The sequence below is a fragment of the Callionymus lyra genome, chromosome 6 (genome assembly GCF_982586985.1).
Source record: "Callionymus lyra chromosome 6, fCalLyr1.hap1.1, whole genome shotgun sequence".
In the NCBI taxonomy this organism is placed as follows: Eukaryota; Metazoa; Chordata; class Actinopteri; order Syngnathiformes; family Callionymidae; genus Callionymus; species Callionymus lyra.
Window position 1 is genome coordinate 7,203,757 of NC_141823.1, and position 19,722 is coordinate 7,223,478.

Genomic DNA, 19,722 nt, shown 5'->3' on the forward strand with positions numbered 1-19,722 from the left:
ATTTCAGCTGGAATTACACAAAAACAAGATGATGTTTTTCTTTCAAAGCTGCACATGCGACGTCTTGTCAGTTCACACCTTGTAGAATATATGCAGCCAGCAGCGCCGCGTCCGTGGTCTTGCACAGGAGGCGTCCGTGGTACAGATCCCTCTTGACCTGAAGGAAGACCAGATATCTGTGGAGTGGAGCACAGGAACACTGATACGTGTCACTATTTAGGTTTCTTTCTCTCTAATCCAGTCATTATTTCAAGTGTGTAACTTCAGGTTCACTTTGACGATGATCTTGGTAACAGGTCATAGAATCCTTTGACTCTGGATTTGAGTGAACCTTGAACTTGTTAGATGATTCTGCTGATATAGTTCATGAGTGAATTCAGTTGAGACGCTTCACGGTTTAATTCTGCAACGTTTTAAAACCTAGTCAAATTCTGAACGATTCACCTCTGAATTTATGAGCATGAATCACGATACATGAGGACAATGATCACGAGACGTATCACGATACGTATCACGAGACGTATCACAATACAGGGGCAGAATTTACAGACCACATGACTCTGTACAAAGTCTTAACTTCTTTTAAAACCATCATATTTCCATACATCAGTTTTAAAAGCTGCCGGAGGCGACTGTATCCTCTTGTCCTCAGTCATCGCCGGGATTATTGCACGATTTTATTGTTTCTTAAGCTGGGGAGAACGTAATGCCTGCTGCCATCTAGTGGCCAGATGATAAATTGCAACACCAAACTAAACGCAGTAAATATTAGCATTTTAATTGTAAATAAAAATGAATGAATTGCTGCTGAATATGAAAAGATTATCGCAATATTTAAGTTTGTCTATATTTTCTTTCACCTCTACTAAAAACATAGTGTTGTGGAGCATCAGTTTTCATGAAATACTTATCAAATCGTTATTTCATATCTTCTAGTCTGGACTATTGCAACAGTTTGTTTTCATGTCTTAACAAGAAGGATCTGTCTCGCCTGCAGTTAATACAAAACTCTGCAGTGAGAATTCTGAGCCGCTCTAGTAGAAGAACTCACATTTCTCTGATCCTTAAAACTCTTCACTGGCTGCCAGTTTCTTTCAGGATCAACTTTAAAATTCTGGTTCTTACTTTCAGATCTATTCATGGTCAGACCTTCCATCAGTGATCTGATCCAGACTTACACCCCAGCTCGGGCTCTGAGGTCTGTGGATCAGAATCTACTGATGGTTCCTGAACACGCTTCAGGACCAGAGGAGAGAAATCCTTCCAGACTGTTGCGCCTAAGCTTTGGAACCATCTCTGTGTTTGATGATCTACTGACTCCTTCAAGAAACATCTGAAGACACTTTTATTCGTTCAGGCTTTTCATCGATTTTCTGAGACTCCTGTGTTGTTCTCGGTGTTATCTTGACCTTTTAAGTATATATTTTATTGAATATTGTTTCGATTGTTTAAGCGCTTTGTGACCCTGGTCAAGAAAAGCTCTCTACAAATATAAATGACTTACTTACTTACTTGATCCGTACACACTCACCAAGAACACGGTAGAACCATCTGTAGTAAAACTCACCTGGTGATTTCCTCCCTCAGAGCAGCCGGGTCTGGAGGGTAGAACTTGACGCGCAGACACATGGTGAACGGAGGCTGAGCTGTTGAACAAATGTATTCCAATTAGTTTTAGATCTTTAAATCTCAATAAATAATCTTGTTTCAACGCCTGTTAATCTTTATTTTCACCCTAGAAACGCTTAAATTGAAGACTCAAAAGATCTTTACCTGAACATTTAACAAGACAATTATGAAATGTATTTTTATGATTTAGACCATTTTAATTGTGATGTGAATCTTTGGTCAAATGTTTCAAACATCTTTTTCCAATGGTTAACATCAGGATTCCAACATGTTAAAGAATTCTAAGACTTTCTTCTTGAGCAAATTGATACACAATGATGAAAATTTGTTGATTTTTATCTTTTTATCATGTGATCTGATCAAGTTATAAGCTTGGCATTCAGAAGAGACTCGTAGTAGAAGCACGTCAAGCTTCGATCAGGCAGCTCCGGCATCTTCTCACAAGGACTCCTTGATGCTTCCCAAGTAAAAACGTTACGATCCAGATGGAAAACCAGAGCCAAGACTCTACAGCACGTGTTTCAAACTCATGGTTCAACAAAACTGTATATCATTCGTCTTTCGGTGCCAAGTTTTGTTAACTTAAATGATCCAAACTTGATAAAGTGTTATATTTCTGAAGAAAAAGTGACAAAGGTGATATGTAGTTTGTGAGCAAAATGTTCTTTTGCGCTGGAAATAAATTCTTCATTTCTGAAAGAAAACAGATTGGATCGTAAATCTACCAAAGTTGAAAAATGTAACTCAAGATTTATACTTTGTGTAATGTTACTTTCTTTTCAATAGTATTAATCTTATGAAATTGGTATTGAAAAAAAAGTGTTTCAGACGCTGGTATCAAAGTGTGTATCGGTATCAGAACCGGTATCGTATATAATCGATTGATACCCTGCCCTAAGGCCCGGGGACCAACTGTGGCCAATCAAGTACTTTTTTGCGGCCCCTCCAAATGGTTGTCTCTAAATCAGAGTAGACACATGTTCATTTTGATATAGTTAGGGAAATTGGGTTTCCAGTTCAGTACAGCAAGTTTTATAAATAACAAGAACAAAGTGACTGTGTTCTTTTGTTTGCACTTTGTTCAATATTGATTGATATTCAATATTGTGACCTATAAAGATGTATTCAGATAAAGAATGTCAATACGAACGATTGGACTTCCAATAAGAGTAAAACTGATGTTAAAGGAAAATAATTGACGTTGGACAAACACTGTTAGTATAAACTGAGCATCCAAGAATGAAACAATATCGCAATTAGACTCAAACTTCCTGTTAAATATCTTCTTTCTTTTTTTTCGCCGCCTGCTGAAAGATTATGTCGTTGAGTTTGACATTTCTGCTGTAGAGAAAGATCTCGAGGAAATTGACCTGCCCTCGGATAAGCGCTGTAAAATGAACGGATGCATTTATCGGATTACAGTGTGTCACTCCGAGGAGTTCACCAGTAGTTGGTGTGAAATAAGAATTCTAAAAATACACTAAGACTAAGAGCTGCTTGTTTTTTGAGCCGCACATTAAGTCACAAACATACTCACACTTCAGCTGTTTAGAAATGGACTTTGAAAACTCCAGCCAGTGCTGAAAAGAAAGAGAAGTTTTTATTGACCACGTGTGAAGTGAATCTAAAACCTGGACGAGGTGAGGAATGTTCTGCTGCTGATTTCTGTCGCAGCAAACACAGCGAGTCACGAGAAACAAGTCCAATCAGTGAGATGATGACACGCTGACAAAAACACACTGTGGCCGACACACACACACGGTGTCAGAGGATAATTTACTGGCACTGATGTTGTCTCATGAATATTCACTTCTTAATCACACACTCCATTGTCTGGAGCTTTGAATCCTTTCATATCTAGAAGTCAGACGACAGGGTGAGAATATTTCAAATCAAAAGTTAGACGCCGGAAGCTTTTTCACTTTTTATTTAACATTTAAAAGGCGGAAGATCCTTTATCTTCTGTTAACTTCAAGATGGCGTTTTCTTGGCTCAGAAGGTTCATCGATTCCTTGTTTACAAACTTTGTGCGTCGAGTTCTTGGACAGTTTCCCAAAAGTCTCTTTCACTTCCTCTTATGTCTGCAGTGGAATTCATCCTCGTCCTCAACATTTGCAGAGAGACTGTTGAAGTTACCATACATATTTCGATACATGTTATGATACTGTAGTAACAAGGATAAATGTGTAGTATTGTCGAGTACTTGACTCTGGTGTTGTAGTATTTACAGACCACATGACTCTTGACGAAGTCGTATATTCTTTAATTTGTTTTCAAACCAAAATATGTCAGAACATCAGCGTAACATTGGCTTTAAAGGCTGCTGGAGTCAACGGTATCCTCTCGTCCTCAGTCATTCTTACAAGATTTAATTGTTCCAGGCTTAGGGTTAATTGCAACACAAAAATGAACATCTAAATATTTGTGTTTTTGTTAAATTGTTAATTATATTATTACAAACTCATATCAAAATATAGACTATAAAAGAACGACGATTAAATTAAAATATGATTTGAAAGCCAAACCAATGAAAACCATAAATAAAGGATATTTTCTTACATTCATACTGCTTGGTCCCAATATGTTATTTTTCAATTTAAATTCTCAGCTGAAACTTTGTTTTTGTCATTTTCATGCCTAATGTAGAAATGCTAATAACATTCGAAAAATGCACAAAACACTCGAAGTATGGAATCAAATCAACAAAATAATAACAAATTGTATCATCATGTACTCTAACATCTCACAATTTTTGTTGACTCACAGAATAAAGGACTAAAGGTCCAGGGGTGTCCAAAGTTCAGATCAGGGCCACATTTGATTATAGTCAAAGCAATCCGGGGCCAAACGTGAACAGCAACATTGTACCAAGAGTTACCCATACAGCTCTATCTTCAACTAGTTCAACACGGAAATTAGAACTTCTACTCGGAAAGACAGAAAAACTATTTCACATTTTAGAAATAGAATCATCAGCTATCAATTTTAAAGTGTTGTTAATTGGTTTCTGGAAACCCAGCCCTTGGACTAGTCAACCTCTCTACTGCTACTACTATGACAAATGGATAAAAAATAGAAGCACAATGTTGTTAATCATTTAACCGTTATTTAAGGCAACAGCTAAATGTCACTTTATACTACTTGTTGACGAAGAAAACATCGTGACACAAAAGGGAAATCCTCTGGTATTTGATTTGTGTAGATATATTTCAGTCCATTCGTCATAAAATCATCTGTTTCCTTGTCAACTTAACGTCGCCCTAAGGCGGCCATGATGGATTATCAAAACGCTCCTCAGCTTAGTGTAGAAAAGCAGCCTTTGTCGAAAAGACACGTGACAAGTGTCGCAAAGAGACGTAGAACTGTGAAACTTGGGTTTATGGGCTTTTTTATAATGCATTCATTATTAAGGGGGGAATGGGCCGGCCCTTAAGTCGGTTATCTTGGTTATAAAAACCTTTCAGTTTCCAATCGTGACAAACAGCTTATTGGTTAAAAGTGAAAAATCATCTTTGTGATAACTTTGTAAGACACGAGCAGAGCTAACGTACCCTCTGCTTGTCCGGATCCACATATCTGATCCCGAAGTAGTCTTTCTCCAGCAGGTTGAGATGGTGGCAGATGAGGTCGAACAGGTACTGGCCTTTGGCATCACGCTGTAACACACATTTACACATCATATTGTTAGATTAAATATTTTTTACACTATACGTATACGCCGTACTTAAATTAACGCTAAAAGATAATCAAAATATTAAGTATAAATTACTCGCTTCATCTAAGAGCTTAAACGTTTGAATACACATTCACAATCAACATTTCACTCGGACTGATTTACACTGTTTCAAGACAAGCTTGAAGCAGAATTAGAGACATGACACCGGTTATTTAAAAAACGTCTGTTTGTCTGCCTTTTCACACCTTGGGTCGTGGATCAATGAACGAAGCTGGACACATCCGGGAGGGGGGGACTAGGAGACGGAAACCCCCACCCAAGAACATTTGAATGATTAGTAAAGGAAACAAATTAGGAAGTTCTCTCCACAGGGGATCATGACACAAGTAGCTTGAAGGAACCATTTGGCGATAGGGGGAGGACCTCCCGGCCCGGAAATTTTCCTTAAATATAGCAGTTCGAGACCGTTTCTCCCGGAGCTATTGACCTGTACAGTTGCTGGAAGAAAGTGCGTCCGATAGATCGTAAAGCTTGTATTTTGTTTGACTTGAAGCGGCGAATAAACGACCCGTGATACACTCTCAAATGACCATCTTTCTCCACAAGGCGAAGCATTAACTCCCGGAAACAGGAAGTGACGGCGTGTTGGAGCGACCGGAACGGACTCCTGTTTTGAACGCCTTAGCCTTCAAGAAGAATACTTTGAAGAGGAAGACCATGGTTTGGAAGGCTTTGAGCAGCAAAAAACCGGCCACCTGAAAGAGTTTAAATATTTCACCGTCCTCCAGTGGGATGGACGAGACCATCAAATATTCATACGGAGGCAGCAGCCATCTGTGAAGACGTGGAGAAATGTCTGATGCAGAATAAAACCTGGGAGGGAAGGTGGTTACGGACGAGGCTTAAGAGTCTTCGTGCAAAACGTTGCCAGAAATAGACACTTTTAGGTAACTTGGGTACTGAGTATTTCTATCTTGAATGTATGAGCCGGTGAGTTTGGATCAGACGAGGGCACTTTGCTTCATCCTTGACACACTGCTCTTCCCAACCTTCTGGATGTTGTTGTAAACTTCTGTGGTGTTCAACAACCGTCTCCGCCTCATATTCATCATGTTGTCGGCGCTCACGCCTCGCGCTCCTGAAATAGTACCTCCCTGGTAGACACTACATCATATCCACGAACGTACAGTCCTCAGAGGCGTCACAGGACACGCTCGTTTGTCCTCCACGTATCCCATGATGCCCTTCTGTGACTCCAACATGCACAGTCAGAGAACGGGCGATATGAGCTTTGTAGGACGCCATTAAAGAAAAAAGAAAAGGAAGGAGAAGGAGCCAAGAATGACCATGACCTGTCACGATACTCTCATCATGACTCGCTGGAGAAACCGTCGATAGATTCCTGAATCTTAAAGTAGATCCCATGAGTCTACCCCATAAACAATGTCGAGAGGATTCAAGTTACACTCTTGTGTAACCGGTACTGATCGCGCAAAATAAGGCGTTGTTTGAAATGATAATTGTCAGCAGTCGTAGTGTTGTAGTTGTCAACTGGTCTGGATCCTGGAAACACTTGGTCTTGATCCTGGTCTCAAGATATAAATAAAAGTATATTTGTGGTCTCGGCCTCCTCTTGGTCTTGACGATCCATTGTCTTGGTTTAAGTGTTGTCTCGGTCTTGGGTAGTTATAGTAGCCTTGAAGTGGACCCTATTTTAAATCACATTCATGGCATCAAAATCAACTCCAATATGAAGCAAATTTTCTTAAATTCCACCAAGTTTATATGTATATTATGTTTGCAAAAAGTAAAATGAAAAACAAATGGACTCGATCTGAAAGATTATCAATCTTAAAACTCTTCGGTCTTGGTAACAACTGAGGCTTGACTACTAGTCTAGTCAGGAGAACAAAGGATTATCAGTAAGCAGTGGTCTCTGTTGCTTTTTCAAAATTGATCGACAGCTGCGGCTGGGCGGCAAAGCATTATGGTATGTGTTCAGGTAACAATTACTGTGTATGTTGTCAAGATGTACGTTACAACATATCTAAATGTCGAGTTTGCAAGTTCAAATAAATTTCCTTAATTTAAACTTATCACTTTCAGTGACTGATCACAAAAAAGCTGATCTAAAAAACAGAACCTGTGGAGTCGAGGCCCTCCTTTCAACTCCAATCTTCTTCACATCACAGTTCAAACTCACTGAGTCAGTTAATCAGGTGTAAATAACTCAATAACACAAATCACTGGTCATTACCACCAGGTTCTCTGAGGGCGAGGAGGTGTCGAGCGCTTGAATAGGGGTCCAAATGTCAATCACACGGTGAGATGGAGTGTCTCGTCTGGAAGATTATCTGCTGGCGTTGTAGCTTCTCTCTCTCTCTCTCCTTTACTTCAGGAATCCCCCCGAAGCCCGGCCTTGTCAGTAAACATGACCCTTTGACCTCTGCTGTCGTGCTCGCTCCACTGTCACGAACACCAAACCCGTCCCAGGCCGACCCGCTGACTCCTCCACTTCCTAAAATAGAAACCCCCGCCGCGATCCTCCCTCCATTATAGATGTGCACGGCCCACCTGCGAATCTCCCCAAATCCATCTCTACCGCTCCCTCCATCTGTTCCCGGTAATGTGAGTTTGAGCGACGCCCAAAAAATCTTTCCACATAACTCACGTCTCTCCGGCTTCTCATCGGCAGCCATGTGTTACTGAATTATACGCCGGGAGAGTTTGTGTGTTTATCCAGATCCAAATTAAGAAAGGGAAACAGAGCAGCAGCTTCATTCATCAACGTCCAGCACCAACGGGCTAGCAGCGAGCCGAACCCATGCTGGAGGAATATTAACGATATTTATTGTACCTCATGCTCGGCTGGGACTCTCTGGGAAGAATCGGCCATTACAGACGACTGGTACAAGTTTTTGGCTCTCGCAGGCCTGGAGAAGAGCCAATGGAAGGACGACAAAAATCAGAAATGAAACCTCAGAGGATGACAAGGAACTAGTTTACGCCTCAGTTGAAGTTTGGTAGTTAGCTTAACTGGACAGTTTCATCTGCCAGAACCCACTGGGTTGGAACTCCAAAGGGCCAGTGGGTGAGTCAGGTGCTTTACAAAATGGCAAAAAGTTGAACGGTGAACAAGCTTTAGCACTTTACCATCACAAATATAAATACAAGGTTGAAATCTGTCTATAGTTTTAAAAAAGTCCTCTGATTGAATGATTTAACCTACTTGGTTTCCATTAGAACAGTGGTCCTTAACCCCCAGTGGGCCAGGACCAGACAGTAAAACATTTGTTACTGGACTGCACAAAATATATATATATATATACATATATATATATATATTCAATTTATAATTATTGCCTACATGGTGTTTCGTTTAGAAAAACAGATTTTCACTGAAGATGCTGTGTGACATCACAGCAGAGTGGGTGTGGATATGGTAAACATGATTTCATATCCAGAAGAACAGTGTTTTCAGTGGGCGGGGCTTAAGCACATTTTCTAATGTAAATATCTTTATTAAAATTGAGTTTTGTACAACTGGACACACACTGATGATACAATAGAGTCCAATATCTATTTAAGATAAAATTAAATCAACACATTTGTTGACTTTAAACACAAACATGCTCAAACATTGGTACAAAGTCTCTAAAAGCACTGAGACACATGCATACAAAACAAAATGATAAAATATACATAGATGCAAATACACAAACATCTTGTTGTAACTGGTCCAGAGCTCCTGCTGATGTAGTTTTTTTGCAGGTCATGCTATTGTATTTTTACTTTTTTCTATCTGAATGTCAGTCCATGAATATAATCCTGACATTGAACTGGCCCAAGTTACAAATAAAAGTTTGGGGACCCTTGCTTTAGTATATATTTTTTTAATATGTAAACTAACTTTTAACCGTCCATGTTGGAGATGAAATTTACCCCATTGTCGTCAAGTTAAAGTTTCCTTCAGTCTATTTCAACCAGTGCCGTAGCCTCAACTAAACATCCCTGGTTCTATCGCCCAATAATGATTGTGAGTCGGGGCGGATCCGTAAGACTGCATTTCAAAGATGGCTGCCACCACAGACTGGCTTCAAAAACCGTGGTTTAGTAACTGACGTCACAGATACTACGTCCATATTTGATAGTAGCTTGGACGTCCATCAGAGGCTAGAAAAAGTAGAAAGTAGAAAGAAGTATTTTGTAAGGATGGACGCCTCCTCAATAAGTCGACTGAGAGGAGGCCCTGGGACAGACCCAGGAGACACAGAACTGGGAACACCTCACTATTCCTTCAGGAGAGTTTCTAGGAAGAGAAATGTCGGTTCATTTAAATTCAACCCAAGTAAGCAAACTTGAAACAAACACAAACATTTTGTTTCTACACTATTATGGTAAAATATGTATGCACTGGGTGGTCGTCGTAGTAGGCTTGTACGTCCACTACTTCGTTCTCCCTAATTCTGCTCAATAATCCGACGCCGACACCAGATAATGCAGATTGTTCAGGGAGCTCACCTGAGTCATCAGTACAGCACAGCTTTGTCTGCAGCTCTTTATCAGAGCCGTTCAAACAAAATCGTTACTGCTCGACCAAACACGGTCTCGTTGAATACTGATGAGACCGGGCTTGAGAGAGCTGACCGGTGACCCCCCCTCTGGGACGCCGGGGTCCGGCCCATCGATCCCGAGTGTTTCTTCAACGGTGATTTAATCTGGAGGATGAGCAGCGAGACACTGGTGGCTGCTGGGAGGAAACATGGAGCCAGTTAAACTGCTGTTTCTATTGTTCCTGAGCAGATAAACTGCCGATCTATTATGTGGTTTGTGGTCATGTGATTTCACTCTGGGAATTGCTCGTCGCTTTGTCTTTCCTCTCCGAGGGTTTTATTGCTGTCAGGGAAATAATGAGAGCTTCAGATTGAATTCTCTTATCAGGAAGAATCTGAGCGTGAGGGGGCGAAAAATAATCTGCTGCCAAGATGAGAAATAAGTGTTTCTCTAGTAATGTATCTTGTATGTGGGAATTGAACTTCAATCTGGACTGTTTTTTATAGTTGATTCAGCATTATTGGTCAAGACTGTGGAGATATGTATCACGATACAGTGTCAACAACGATATGTTGTGATAGTGTAGTAACAAGTATATATGTGTAGTATTGTCGAGTACTTGACTCTGGTGTTGCAGAATTTACAGACCACATGACTCTTGACGAAGTCGTAACTGAACTGTTTTCAAACCAAGATATGAACAAAAATCAGCTTTAAAACATTTTGGAGCAACTGTATCCTCTCGTCCTCAGTTGTAACTACTTTCATTTGTTTTCAAACCAAAAAATGTCCAAACATCAGCTTTAAAAGCTGCTGGAGCAACTGTATCCTCTCGTCCTCAGTTGTAACTACTTTCATTTGTTTTCAAACCAAAATATGTCCAAACATCAGCTTTGAAAGCTGCTGGAGTCACTGTATCCTCTCGTCCTCAGTCATTCTTCCGAGATTTAATTGTTCCTGTATCTGCGGGGATGTGATAATAATAATGTTTATTGTAAATTATTCATACACTATTGAAACATAAGTTAGAAAAAAATATTTAAAAGAATAAATAAATAAATGAATTCAGTGCTGTTTAATACTGATTCAGTGAAAAAGGATATTTCAACATTTTTTACACCCTTCTTTGTCACTGGGGTCTATCCAAGAAGTTGTTTGATGACTTAATAAAAATGGATAAAGGACTTCATTCCTGTACATCCTCCTCTCGCTCTCTATTATACTTCTAACCACAACCTTGGGAGGAAAACATAACTTTCCGCAGCATGTGTTCAGAAGAGTCTCTTGAATGTAGTTTAGATAATAAGACCATAGTGGAGAATTCCCGTGAGTGTGAGTCTTGGTTTCATTTGTGGTTTTATTAGGATCTAAAGTGCTACGATCTTCTTTGGAGCGCTCTTAAGAACGCCGTGAAAGACAAAAAGACTTTCTCAGAGTCGCTCTTAGCATAAAAGATGAAGGCATGATTAAGATTAAGTTAAGATGGAGCAAAAAACAATACTCAATGAGGAAAAGACAAGTTTTCCACAAACATCTGCATATACAGAGTGTATAGTACTACTATGACTAAACATTAAATATAATTTGTGAGTCTAATGAATCCATAAAACAACCTCAAACTCTTTTATGTTTACACATTGAAATAAATGCACATAAATGCAGATGAGGCTTTAATCAAACTCCAATGATGCGTTGAAAGGTGTAGGAATTGTAATACAAAATGAGAAAACGCACAATAACTTTACAGTTTACACTCTAATAAACTACATAAAACATATCACAGTCATTGAACGCAGAGAGGCTAAAGCCTAAAAAGACCGCTAAGAGCTTCTTAAGAAGCTTCTTTGGCTTGATCTTAAGGTTTTCCTTAAGAAGGCAGTTAAGAACGCGTTTCGGAAACACCAAAATCTTAGCGCCCCTTCTTAGACTCTTCTTAAGAGCCTTCTTACGGTGAATCTGGAATATTTTAACGTTGAATTTAAAAGGCTACAAATTGAAAAATATATCATTTAGAATTTTTTTTTTATTATTAGAATATCGGTGTCTATGTGTAAATAAATTCATACCCATCTACTCCGACCACAGGTTACTCAAGGAGACAAACCTGCAGAACGTTCTTCTCTATAAACAGAGAAACAGATGGTTGCCAGAGAAACTGTGACTCTGATTATGGGATACGGTTGCAGGTGTCGCGCTCGCGTAACAGGAGTGTGTGATGTGTTTAATCGTAGTAATAGTCCAGGCGTGTGTGTGAGGAACACGAGCAACTTGTCGGACAGAGATGAATGTATGAGAAACAATGAGACCCCTCAGCTGCACGAGACTCGCTCAAGCACCGCCATAATAAAAGTGATAAACGAAGGGATGGGAATTAAACTATCACGGGCCAAGAAAGCACGACGCTCCTGCCGGTCCTGCCGGTCCTGCCGGTCCTGCTGGTCCTGCTGCTGGTCCGACATGGGATTAAATATTGAGAAGGTTTCATGACAACGTTGAAAACAACTCATTAATACGTGAAGAGGTCCTTTCAAAGCTTGACGACCCGTCACAGGGAAGTGTTCGCATGTGTTTATGGATAAAAATCAGAACATTTGAAATGTTTTTGAAATGTTTTTTTTTTTAAACAAAGTTAAATATTAAAAAAGTGTTTTAGCAACATTTCTATGTTGCATTTAAAACACTTTAAATTTAAAATATATTTGAATTACTAGAAATAGAATATAAAGTTTTTTAAATCCCCTTTTAATATACAAATTATCGAGTTCAATTATTCGTTCATTCATTTTCTACCGCTTTATCCCTCATGGGGGTTCAAGGGGGGAACTGGAGCCTGTCCCAGTTTCATTGGGCGAGAGGCAGGGACACCCTGGACAGGATGCCAATCTCTCTCAGGGCACACAAAGACAGACAACCATTCACACACACACTTATACATATGGACAATTTCCCCAAGTTCCCAATCAATCTCTGTATGTTTTTGGACTGCGGGAGGAAACCAGAGTGCCCGGAGTAAACCCACGCAACACGGGGAGAAACATACAAACTCCACACATCACAAGATGGCTTGGCCTGGAAGAGAACCAACAACCTTCTTGCTTTGAGGCGACTGCGCTAACCTCTGCGCCACTGTACGCCCCCTGATTCAAATATCATTCAATAATAACCTTTTAATGAAACGATTGAATTCCATTATTACAAAAATAATTGCCTAAAAAAACACAACATTTCAATCTAATAAAAAAGATCAATGATGGGTCAGGGTTTGGTACTGGTTTAAAATGTCATAGTTGTGTTAGAAAATATATCTACGGCGATTTATCGCAATATTTTCACGATACTTCGACAGCACAGAATTACAATTTTCTATTATTTGTTTGTACTGCATTGTATTGCTCTGCTTGATTTTTTTTATTTTACAATTAGCATTTTTAGCAAATATTCACGGTGTTAGTTTCTCTTCACTGGCTTCCAGTTTCTTTCAGGATCAACTTTAAAATTCTTGTTCTTACTTTCAGATCTATTCATGGTCCTCCTTACATCACTGATCTGATCCAGACTTACACCCCAGCTCGGGCTCTGAGGTCTGTGGATCAGAATCTACTTATGGTTCCACGCACACGGTTGAGGACCCGACGAGAGAAATCCTTCCAGGCTGTTGCTCCTAAGCTTTGGAACGATCTTCTCTCTCTTTGCGCTTGATGATCTACTGACTCCTTTAAGAAACATCTTAAGACGTTTCTATTTGTTCAGGCTTTTCCTTGAATTTCTCTGATTCTGGGGAAGACTGTGCTCGAGAGGATACAGTCAACTCCAGAAGCCTTTTGTAAGATGATTTTTGGACATATTTTGGTTGGAAAAACAAATTATTTGTGATATGTTGTATCGCTCATACATGGACCTGGTCCTCCACCCCTGGTCTAAGGACCCGTCACGTCCTGCGAGGCATTCCTAACCGACCGCACAGAAAGAAATGAATAATTTACGTCAATGATGTTCGACTGATATTGATAAAGTCGGTCATAAAGTGCTGACATTAAATTGCTCCGCTGTACAAAAAAAGGTTGTGTTCTCTTAGAACACTATTGGATGGACGACGTTTGAGAAGAAAAACAAATTTCACGCTCGACTGTTCACGGCTTCGGATGCAAACAGGAAGTCCGTGGTGGTCCTCAGTCGGCCTCTCGAGCACAGCCTTCGCCAGAATCATCTAGGATTTCATTGTTCCTTTATCTGCAAGGACGTAATGACCGCTGCCATCTAGTGGAAGTTTAATTGTAACAAAAAAATCGCAGTGAATATTTGCTAAAAATGCTAATTGAGAGGACGGGCATGATGACCTGGTATCTCCAGAGACAAGAACCATAGGAAGTGGATCATAGCGTCAGAAAGTTCCTCAACACTACTTTAAATTCATTGTAACTCGGCTCAGGCTGTAATAAAACTGCATCTAAGACGTTTCTCTACAAGCTGCAGGCTGTCGTCTGCATATCTGTGGAGCCACACAGCAGCGTCCCTGCAGCCCAGAGCCTGGTCACGTGCACACTGGTGTTCCACCGATGCAGCGCTCTGTCACAGATAATCCCCGACCGTCGGCGGAACAATGCTACGCATGAGTTATGCTGGGCGTGCGACGTCTGCCACCTTTAATAGAAGCAATAAATCACTCTGTGATCCACACACAGGTAAACAGAGGTTCAGAAGAGACGTTCACGCGTCACTCACCTTGAGGATCCCACTTGTAACGCCTGTGTGGATGTTCAGGGAGATTAGTGAGAGCTGACAACAACATTATGACCACCTGTGTAACACGGTGGCCCTTTTGAATGTCAGGCCATAATAACTTTGTAACATTTACTTCAATCATGTGGTTAAATAAAAATAGCAAACATATTTGAAAAAAATACTCATTTATCTCCTACTTGTGATTTTTTTTTCCTCAATGTATTGCTGTATATTTATTAGAGTTGTGTATTGGTAAGAATCTGGCAATACCATAGTTATCACGATACAGAGTCAACGCTACGATGTATTAGTATTCTGTAGTATCAAGGATATATTTGGAGTATTGTCGAGTACTTGACTCTGGTGTTGTGATAGTGTAGTAACAAGGATATATTTGTAGTATTCTCGAGTACTTGACTCTGGTGTTGTGATAGTGTAGTAACAAGTATATATTTGTAGTATTGTCGAGTACTTGACTCTGGTGTTGTGATAGTGTAGTAACAAGTATATATGTGTAGTATTGTCGAGTACTTGACTCTGGTGTTGTGGTAGTGTAGTAACAAGGATATATTTGTAGTATTGTCGAGTACTTGACTCTGGTGTTGTGATAGTGTAGTAACAAGGATATATTTGTAGTATTGTCGAGTACTTGACTCTGGTGTCGTGATAGTGTAGTAACAAGGATATATTTGTAGTATTGTCGAGTACTTGACTCTGGTGTTGTGATAGTGTAGTAACAAGGATATATGTGTAGTATTGTCGAGTACTTGACTCTGGTGTTGTGATAGTGTAGTAACAAGGATATATGTGTAGTATTGTCGAGTACTTGACTCTGGTGTTGTGGTAGTGTAGTAACAAGGATATATGTGTAGTATTGTCCAGTACTTGACTCTGGTGTTGTATTATTTACAGACCACATGACTCTTGACGAAGTCATAACTGATTTCATTTGTTTTCAAACCAAAATATGCTTGAAAAGCTGCTGAAGTCGACTGTATCCTCTTGTCCTCAGTCATCGCCAGGATCTCGCAGGGATTTCATTGTTCTTCTAGTTGCGATGCGAAGTAATGTAATGACTGCTATTTTAAACCATAAAGGAACTATGATCAATATAAAAATGTTTTGAAAGCCAAAAAAACCCCCAAATAAATACAATAAATCAATAGGTCAAAGTGGAGTTGAAAATAGATACCGTATTGTAAAAAATATTGTGATACAGTATTGGAGTATATCTGTATTTTCTAACAATCCTAGGATTTATTACTTATTTATGTCAAATCCCTTTTTGCAATATGGTTGATAGCAATGAGCTGAAGAAAACAGCAGGTGGCAGAAGAGTGTTAAAACTTGCTTGCACAACACACCAGTAATAAAGTGCACGGAAACGGAACCACCATCTCAACCACAGAAAGTATCGCTTCAAAGTACCACCAACATAGCATCATCTGTTCATTGTAACATAAGCAACACTTCCTATTTTTTAAAAATGTATTCACAATTTGTTGTAGACGTTTTAAAATAAAAACCAAAGAGGTTCCTTAATCCTGTTTAACTCATTTGAGATGCTTTTATTTTTAGATTGGAACACATCCTGTCCTTGACTTGTATTGGTTGGAAAAGGTTTATTCAAAATATGATGCACACAATTTATACTTTTATAAGCTTACATAGTATCAAATTGTTCCGGAGGTTAAACCTGGCCAAGAACACGAGCCAATCCTGTCATGCTTTGTTTGATTCTGCATATCTTGAGCCGTTTTCAAAGTTATTCACCTGAACATGTATATCTAAGACTTTATAGAGTACACACCAGTAACTCAGGAGACTTTAAAAATCGATGTTCGACAATCTTCTGCTCAAAGAATAATCCAGTACAGCAACAATCTCGCCCGTACAAAGTCTAAACCTTGTTCAAATCCTCAGGGTCATCTGGGATCGTTTGTGATTTCATTGGGTTTGATTTTCTGCACGATGTAGGGACACGGAAACTCAAAAGGAATTCCTAGAACCTGGGAGTGATGTAAGCTGATGTAATAATATTACACTGGAGCGAAACCACGTCGCTCCGGGTTCACGCTCCATTATTTAAAAAAATAATAATGTTTGCTTTTATTGTACATAACTCAACTATAGCTGCATGTTGAAGAAGAATATATTTATATACATGTGTATTTTGTGTGGTTCTGTTGAGCGTATACTTACAGTACATTTAAAGATAATTTAATATCAAGAGTATAGTTTCCACATGTCTAATTATACAATGAAATCATGGAAATGATGAACATATTTTTCAAGAATAATTGGGTCATTCCTCTAACCTACAAAACCCACCTCAGGCTATTAATTTAACCCTTTAACTGGCACAATAATCTCTATTTGAGAGAGTTTTTTAATGTGTTCCAGCCCTAGAAAATGTCCTAATTTTTTTAATAGAAACTAAAGATTTGATATTTAAGTGAATATTTACAGAATTTAATGATGACGTAAAAATATTGAATTATATTCAAACTGCTACACTGTGGTTAAAACTGTTAGCAACTTGCTAAGTTTAAAATAGTATTCACTTCATAACAGTTGCTTCTATCTTTCACATGTTACGGGGGTGATACTGTAAGTAAGTAAGTAAGTAAGTAATATTTATTTATATAGCTCTTTTCCAGACCAGGGTCACAAAGCGCTTTAACAAACAAAACAATACTCAAAAAAGTATATACTTTAAAGATCAAGATAATACTGAGAACAACACAGGAGTTCCAGAAAATCGAGGAAAAGCCTGAACAAATAGAAACGTCTTAAGATGTTTCTTAAAGGAGTCAGTAGATCATCAAGCGCAAAGAGAGAGGAAGATGGTTCCAAAGCAAAGGTAGGTTTAAACTGTGAGTTTAAACCTACCTGACTCTATTTAAGCACCAAGAAGAGCAGATGAATTTATTTATATTCTGTGGAAATTTGCCTTCTTTAGACCCTGGCTCCTGCATGGGTTTGAGTGATGTCATCTGCAGTCTGTGATGTCACTCAAAAAAACAGTGTATTTGTATTAGCCAGTGTTATAGGGCGGGACTACTTTGCATTATGCTTTTATTTAAGAAAGTATTATTTTAAATTTTTTTTAAGTGTATAGTATGACAGAGGAAAAATTAAATACATTTGGTTTTAACTTTTTTTTTTATCACTGTGTTTATTTTCTGTGGAACATTCCATACGTGGACATTGTCCTAAATCATTAGGTGTGTGTATCGCAAGAATCTGGCAAAAGGATATGTATCATGATCCAGGGGATTTCGATCCTTTGATACTGTAGTAACAAGTATATATGTGTAGTATTGTCGAGTACTTGACTCTGGTGTTGCAGTATTTACAGACCACATGACTCTTGACGAAGTCGTAACTACTTTCATTTGTTTTGAAGCCAAAATATGTCCAAACATCAGCTTTAAAAGATACTGGAGTCACTGTATCCTCTCGTCCTCAGTCATACCTGGGATATCACTGGGTCAATATTGTCTTACACCCCATTATGTAGTTCACAACACTTTTGATCGGACGGCGTCAAAGTTGAGTTCGACCTCACTGTCGATGCCAACAGCACCAGAGTGATGCAAGCGCTCGGAGCTGAAAGCGATGAGGAGTCGACGGGTCAAACGTGTCACTGATCAAGGCTCGTGAGGCGCCCGGGTTCTGCTGAGCTTGCATCTGGACAAGGGTTGGGAAGGACATGCGGATCAACTGTCCTGAAGGCACCGGAGCAGACGTCCTCGTCGCTTCCTCTGTACCGAGCAGGTGCCGCACACTCAGCCACTGATACAGTCTGATCTGTGGCCTCCACTGTAACGTGAGCACACTTGATTCATGTCCTCAGAGACAACCGGAGCAGATGTGTTGTAACACTCATGGTGTTTGCCAACGCTTTTTTGTGAATGAAAACTGAGCCACAGAAGAACAAGAAGAATTTATTGAATAAATCTCATCTTGTTAGGTAAACTGTCAAACCTGAGCATTGAATTCTTAACTGATGGGTATTGAACAAGTGTATATGTGTAGTATTGTCGAGTACTTGACTCTGGTGTTGTGATAGTGTAGTAACAAGTATATATTTGTAGTATTGTCGAGTACTTGACTCTGGGGTTGTGATAGTGTAGTAACATGTATATATGTGTAGTATTGTCGAGTACTTGACTCTGGTGTTGTGATACTGTAGTAACAAGTATATATTTGTAGTATTGTCGAGTACTTGACTCTGGGGTTGTGATAGTGTAGTAACAAGTATATATTTGTAGTATTGTCGAGTACTTGACTCTGGGGTTGTGATAGTGTAGTAACAAGTATATATGTGTAGTATTGTCGAGTACTTGACTCTGGTGTTGTGATACTGTAGTAACAAGTATATATTTGTAGTATTGTCGAGTACTTGACTCTGGTGTTGTGATACTGTAGTAACAAGTATATATTTGTAGTATTGTCGAGTACTTGACTCTGGTGTTGTGATACTGTAGTAACAAGTATATATGTGTAGTATTGTCGAGTACTTGACTCTGGTGTTGTGATACTGTAGTAACAAGTATATATGTGTAGTATTGTTGAGTACTTGACTCTGGTGTTGCAGAATTTACAGACCACATGACTCTTGACGAAGTTGTAACTGCTTTCATTTTTTTTGACCAAAATATGGACAAACATCAGCTTTAAAAGCTGCTTTATTCGACTGTATCCTCTCGTCCTCAGTCATCTCCGGAGATCTCGCAGGATTTCATAGCTCCTTTACCTGCGGAAGTTGAATTGCAATACAAAAGTCACTGTCAATATTTGCAATCGTAAAAAAAATAAGAAAGAAAATCGAATTATTCTATTTTATACACTATTATTGAAATATAAACCTTAAAATCACTATGCTAAAAAAATGTCACGTGATTTAATAGTCAAAAGAATAATTTCATACATGTGCAGATAAATATTTCTTTTATTATTGTGTAAAAGAAAAGGTCAATATCTGCACATGTCAGGAAATAAAATAAAAGTAGTGTAGTGTAGTGACATACATTTAAAGACTTTAAAATAAATGGTTATAACAGGGAAACCGTGAATAATTGTATCCATTATTATTTTGTCTAATTTTCATGTATTTATTTATTGTTTTCTTCTTC

At 39.0% G+C, this 19,722-nt stretch overlaps 1 protein-coding gene across 1 annotated transcript in view; it reads right to left on the bottom strand.

The window, feature by feature from the left end:
* The window catches only part of frmd5b (FERM domain containing 5b), a 76,078-nt gene that overhangs the window by 9,418 nt on the left and 46,938 nt on the right, over positions 1-19,722 (bottom strand). The window contains exons 2-6 of the mRNA XM_087793027.1: positions 5,181-5,285; positions 3,167-3,209; positions 1,568-1,646; positions 79-176; positions 1-7 (exon numbers count right to left, since the gene is read on the bottom strand). The exon at positions 1-7 is cut by the window's left edge and continues 117 nt beyond it. Coding sequence (XP_087649153.1) covers positions 1-7; positions 79-176; positions 1,568-1,646; positions 3,167-3,209; positions 5,181-5,285 — 332 coding nt within the window. The remainder of the gene's footprint in view (positions 8-78; positions 177-1,567; positions 1,647-3,166; positions 3,210-5,180; positions 5,286-19,722) is intronic.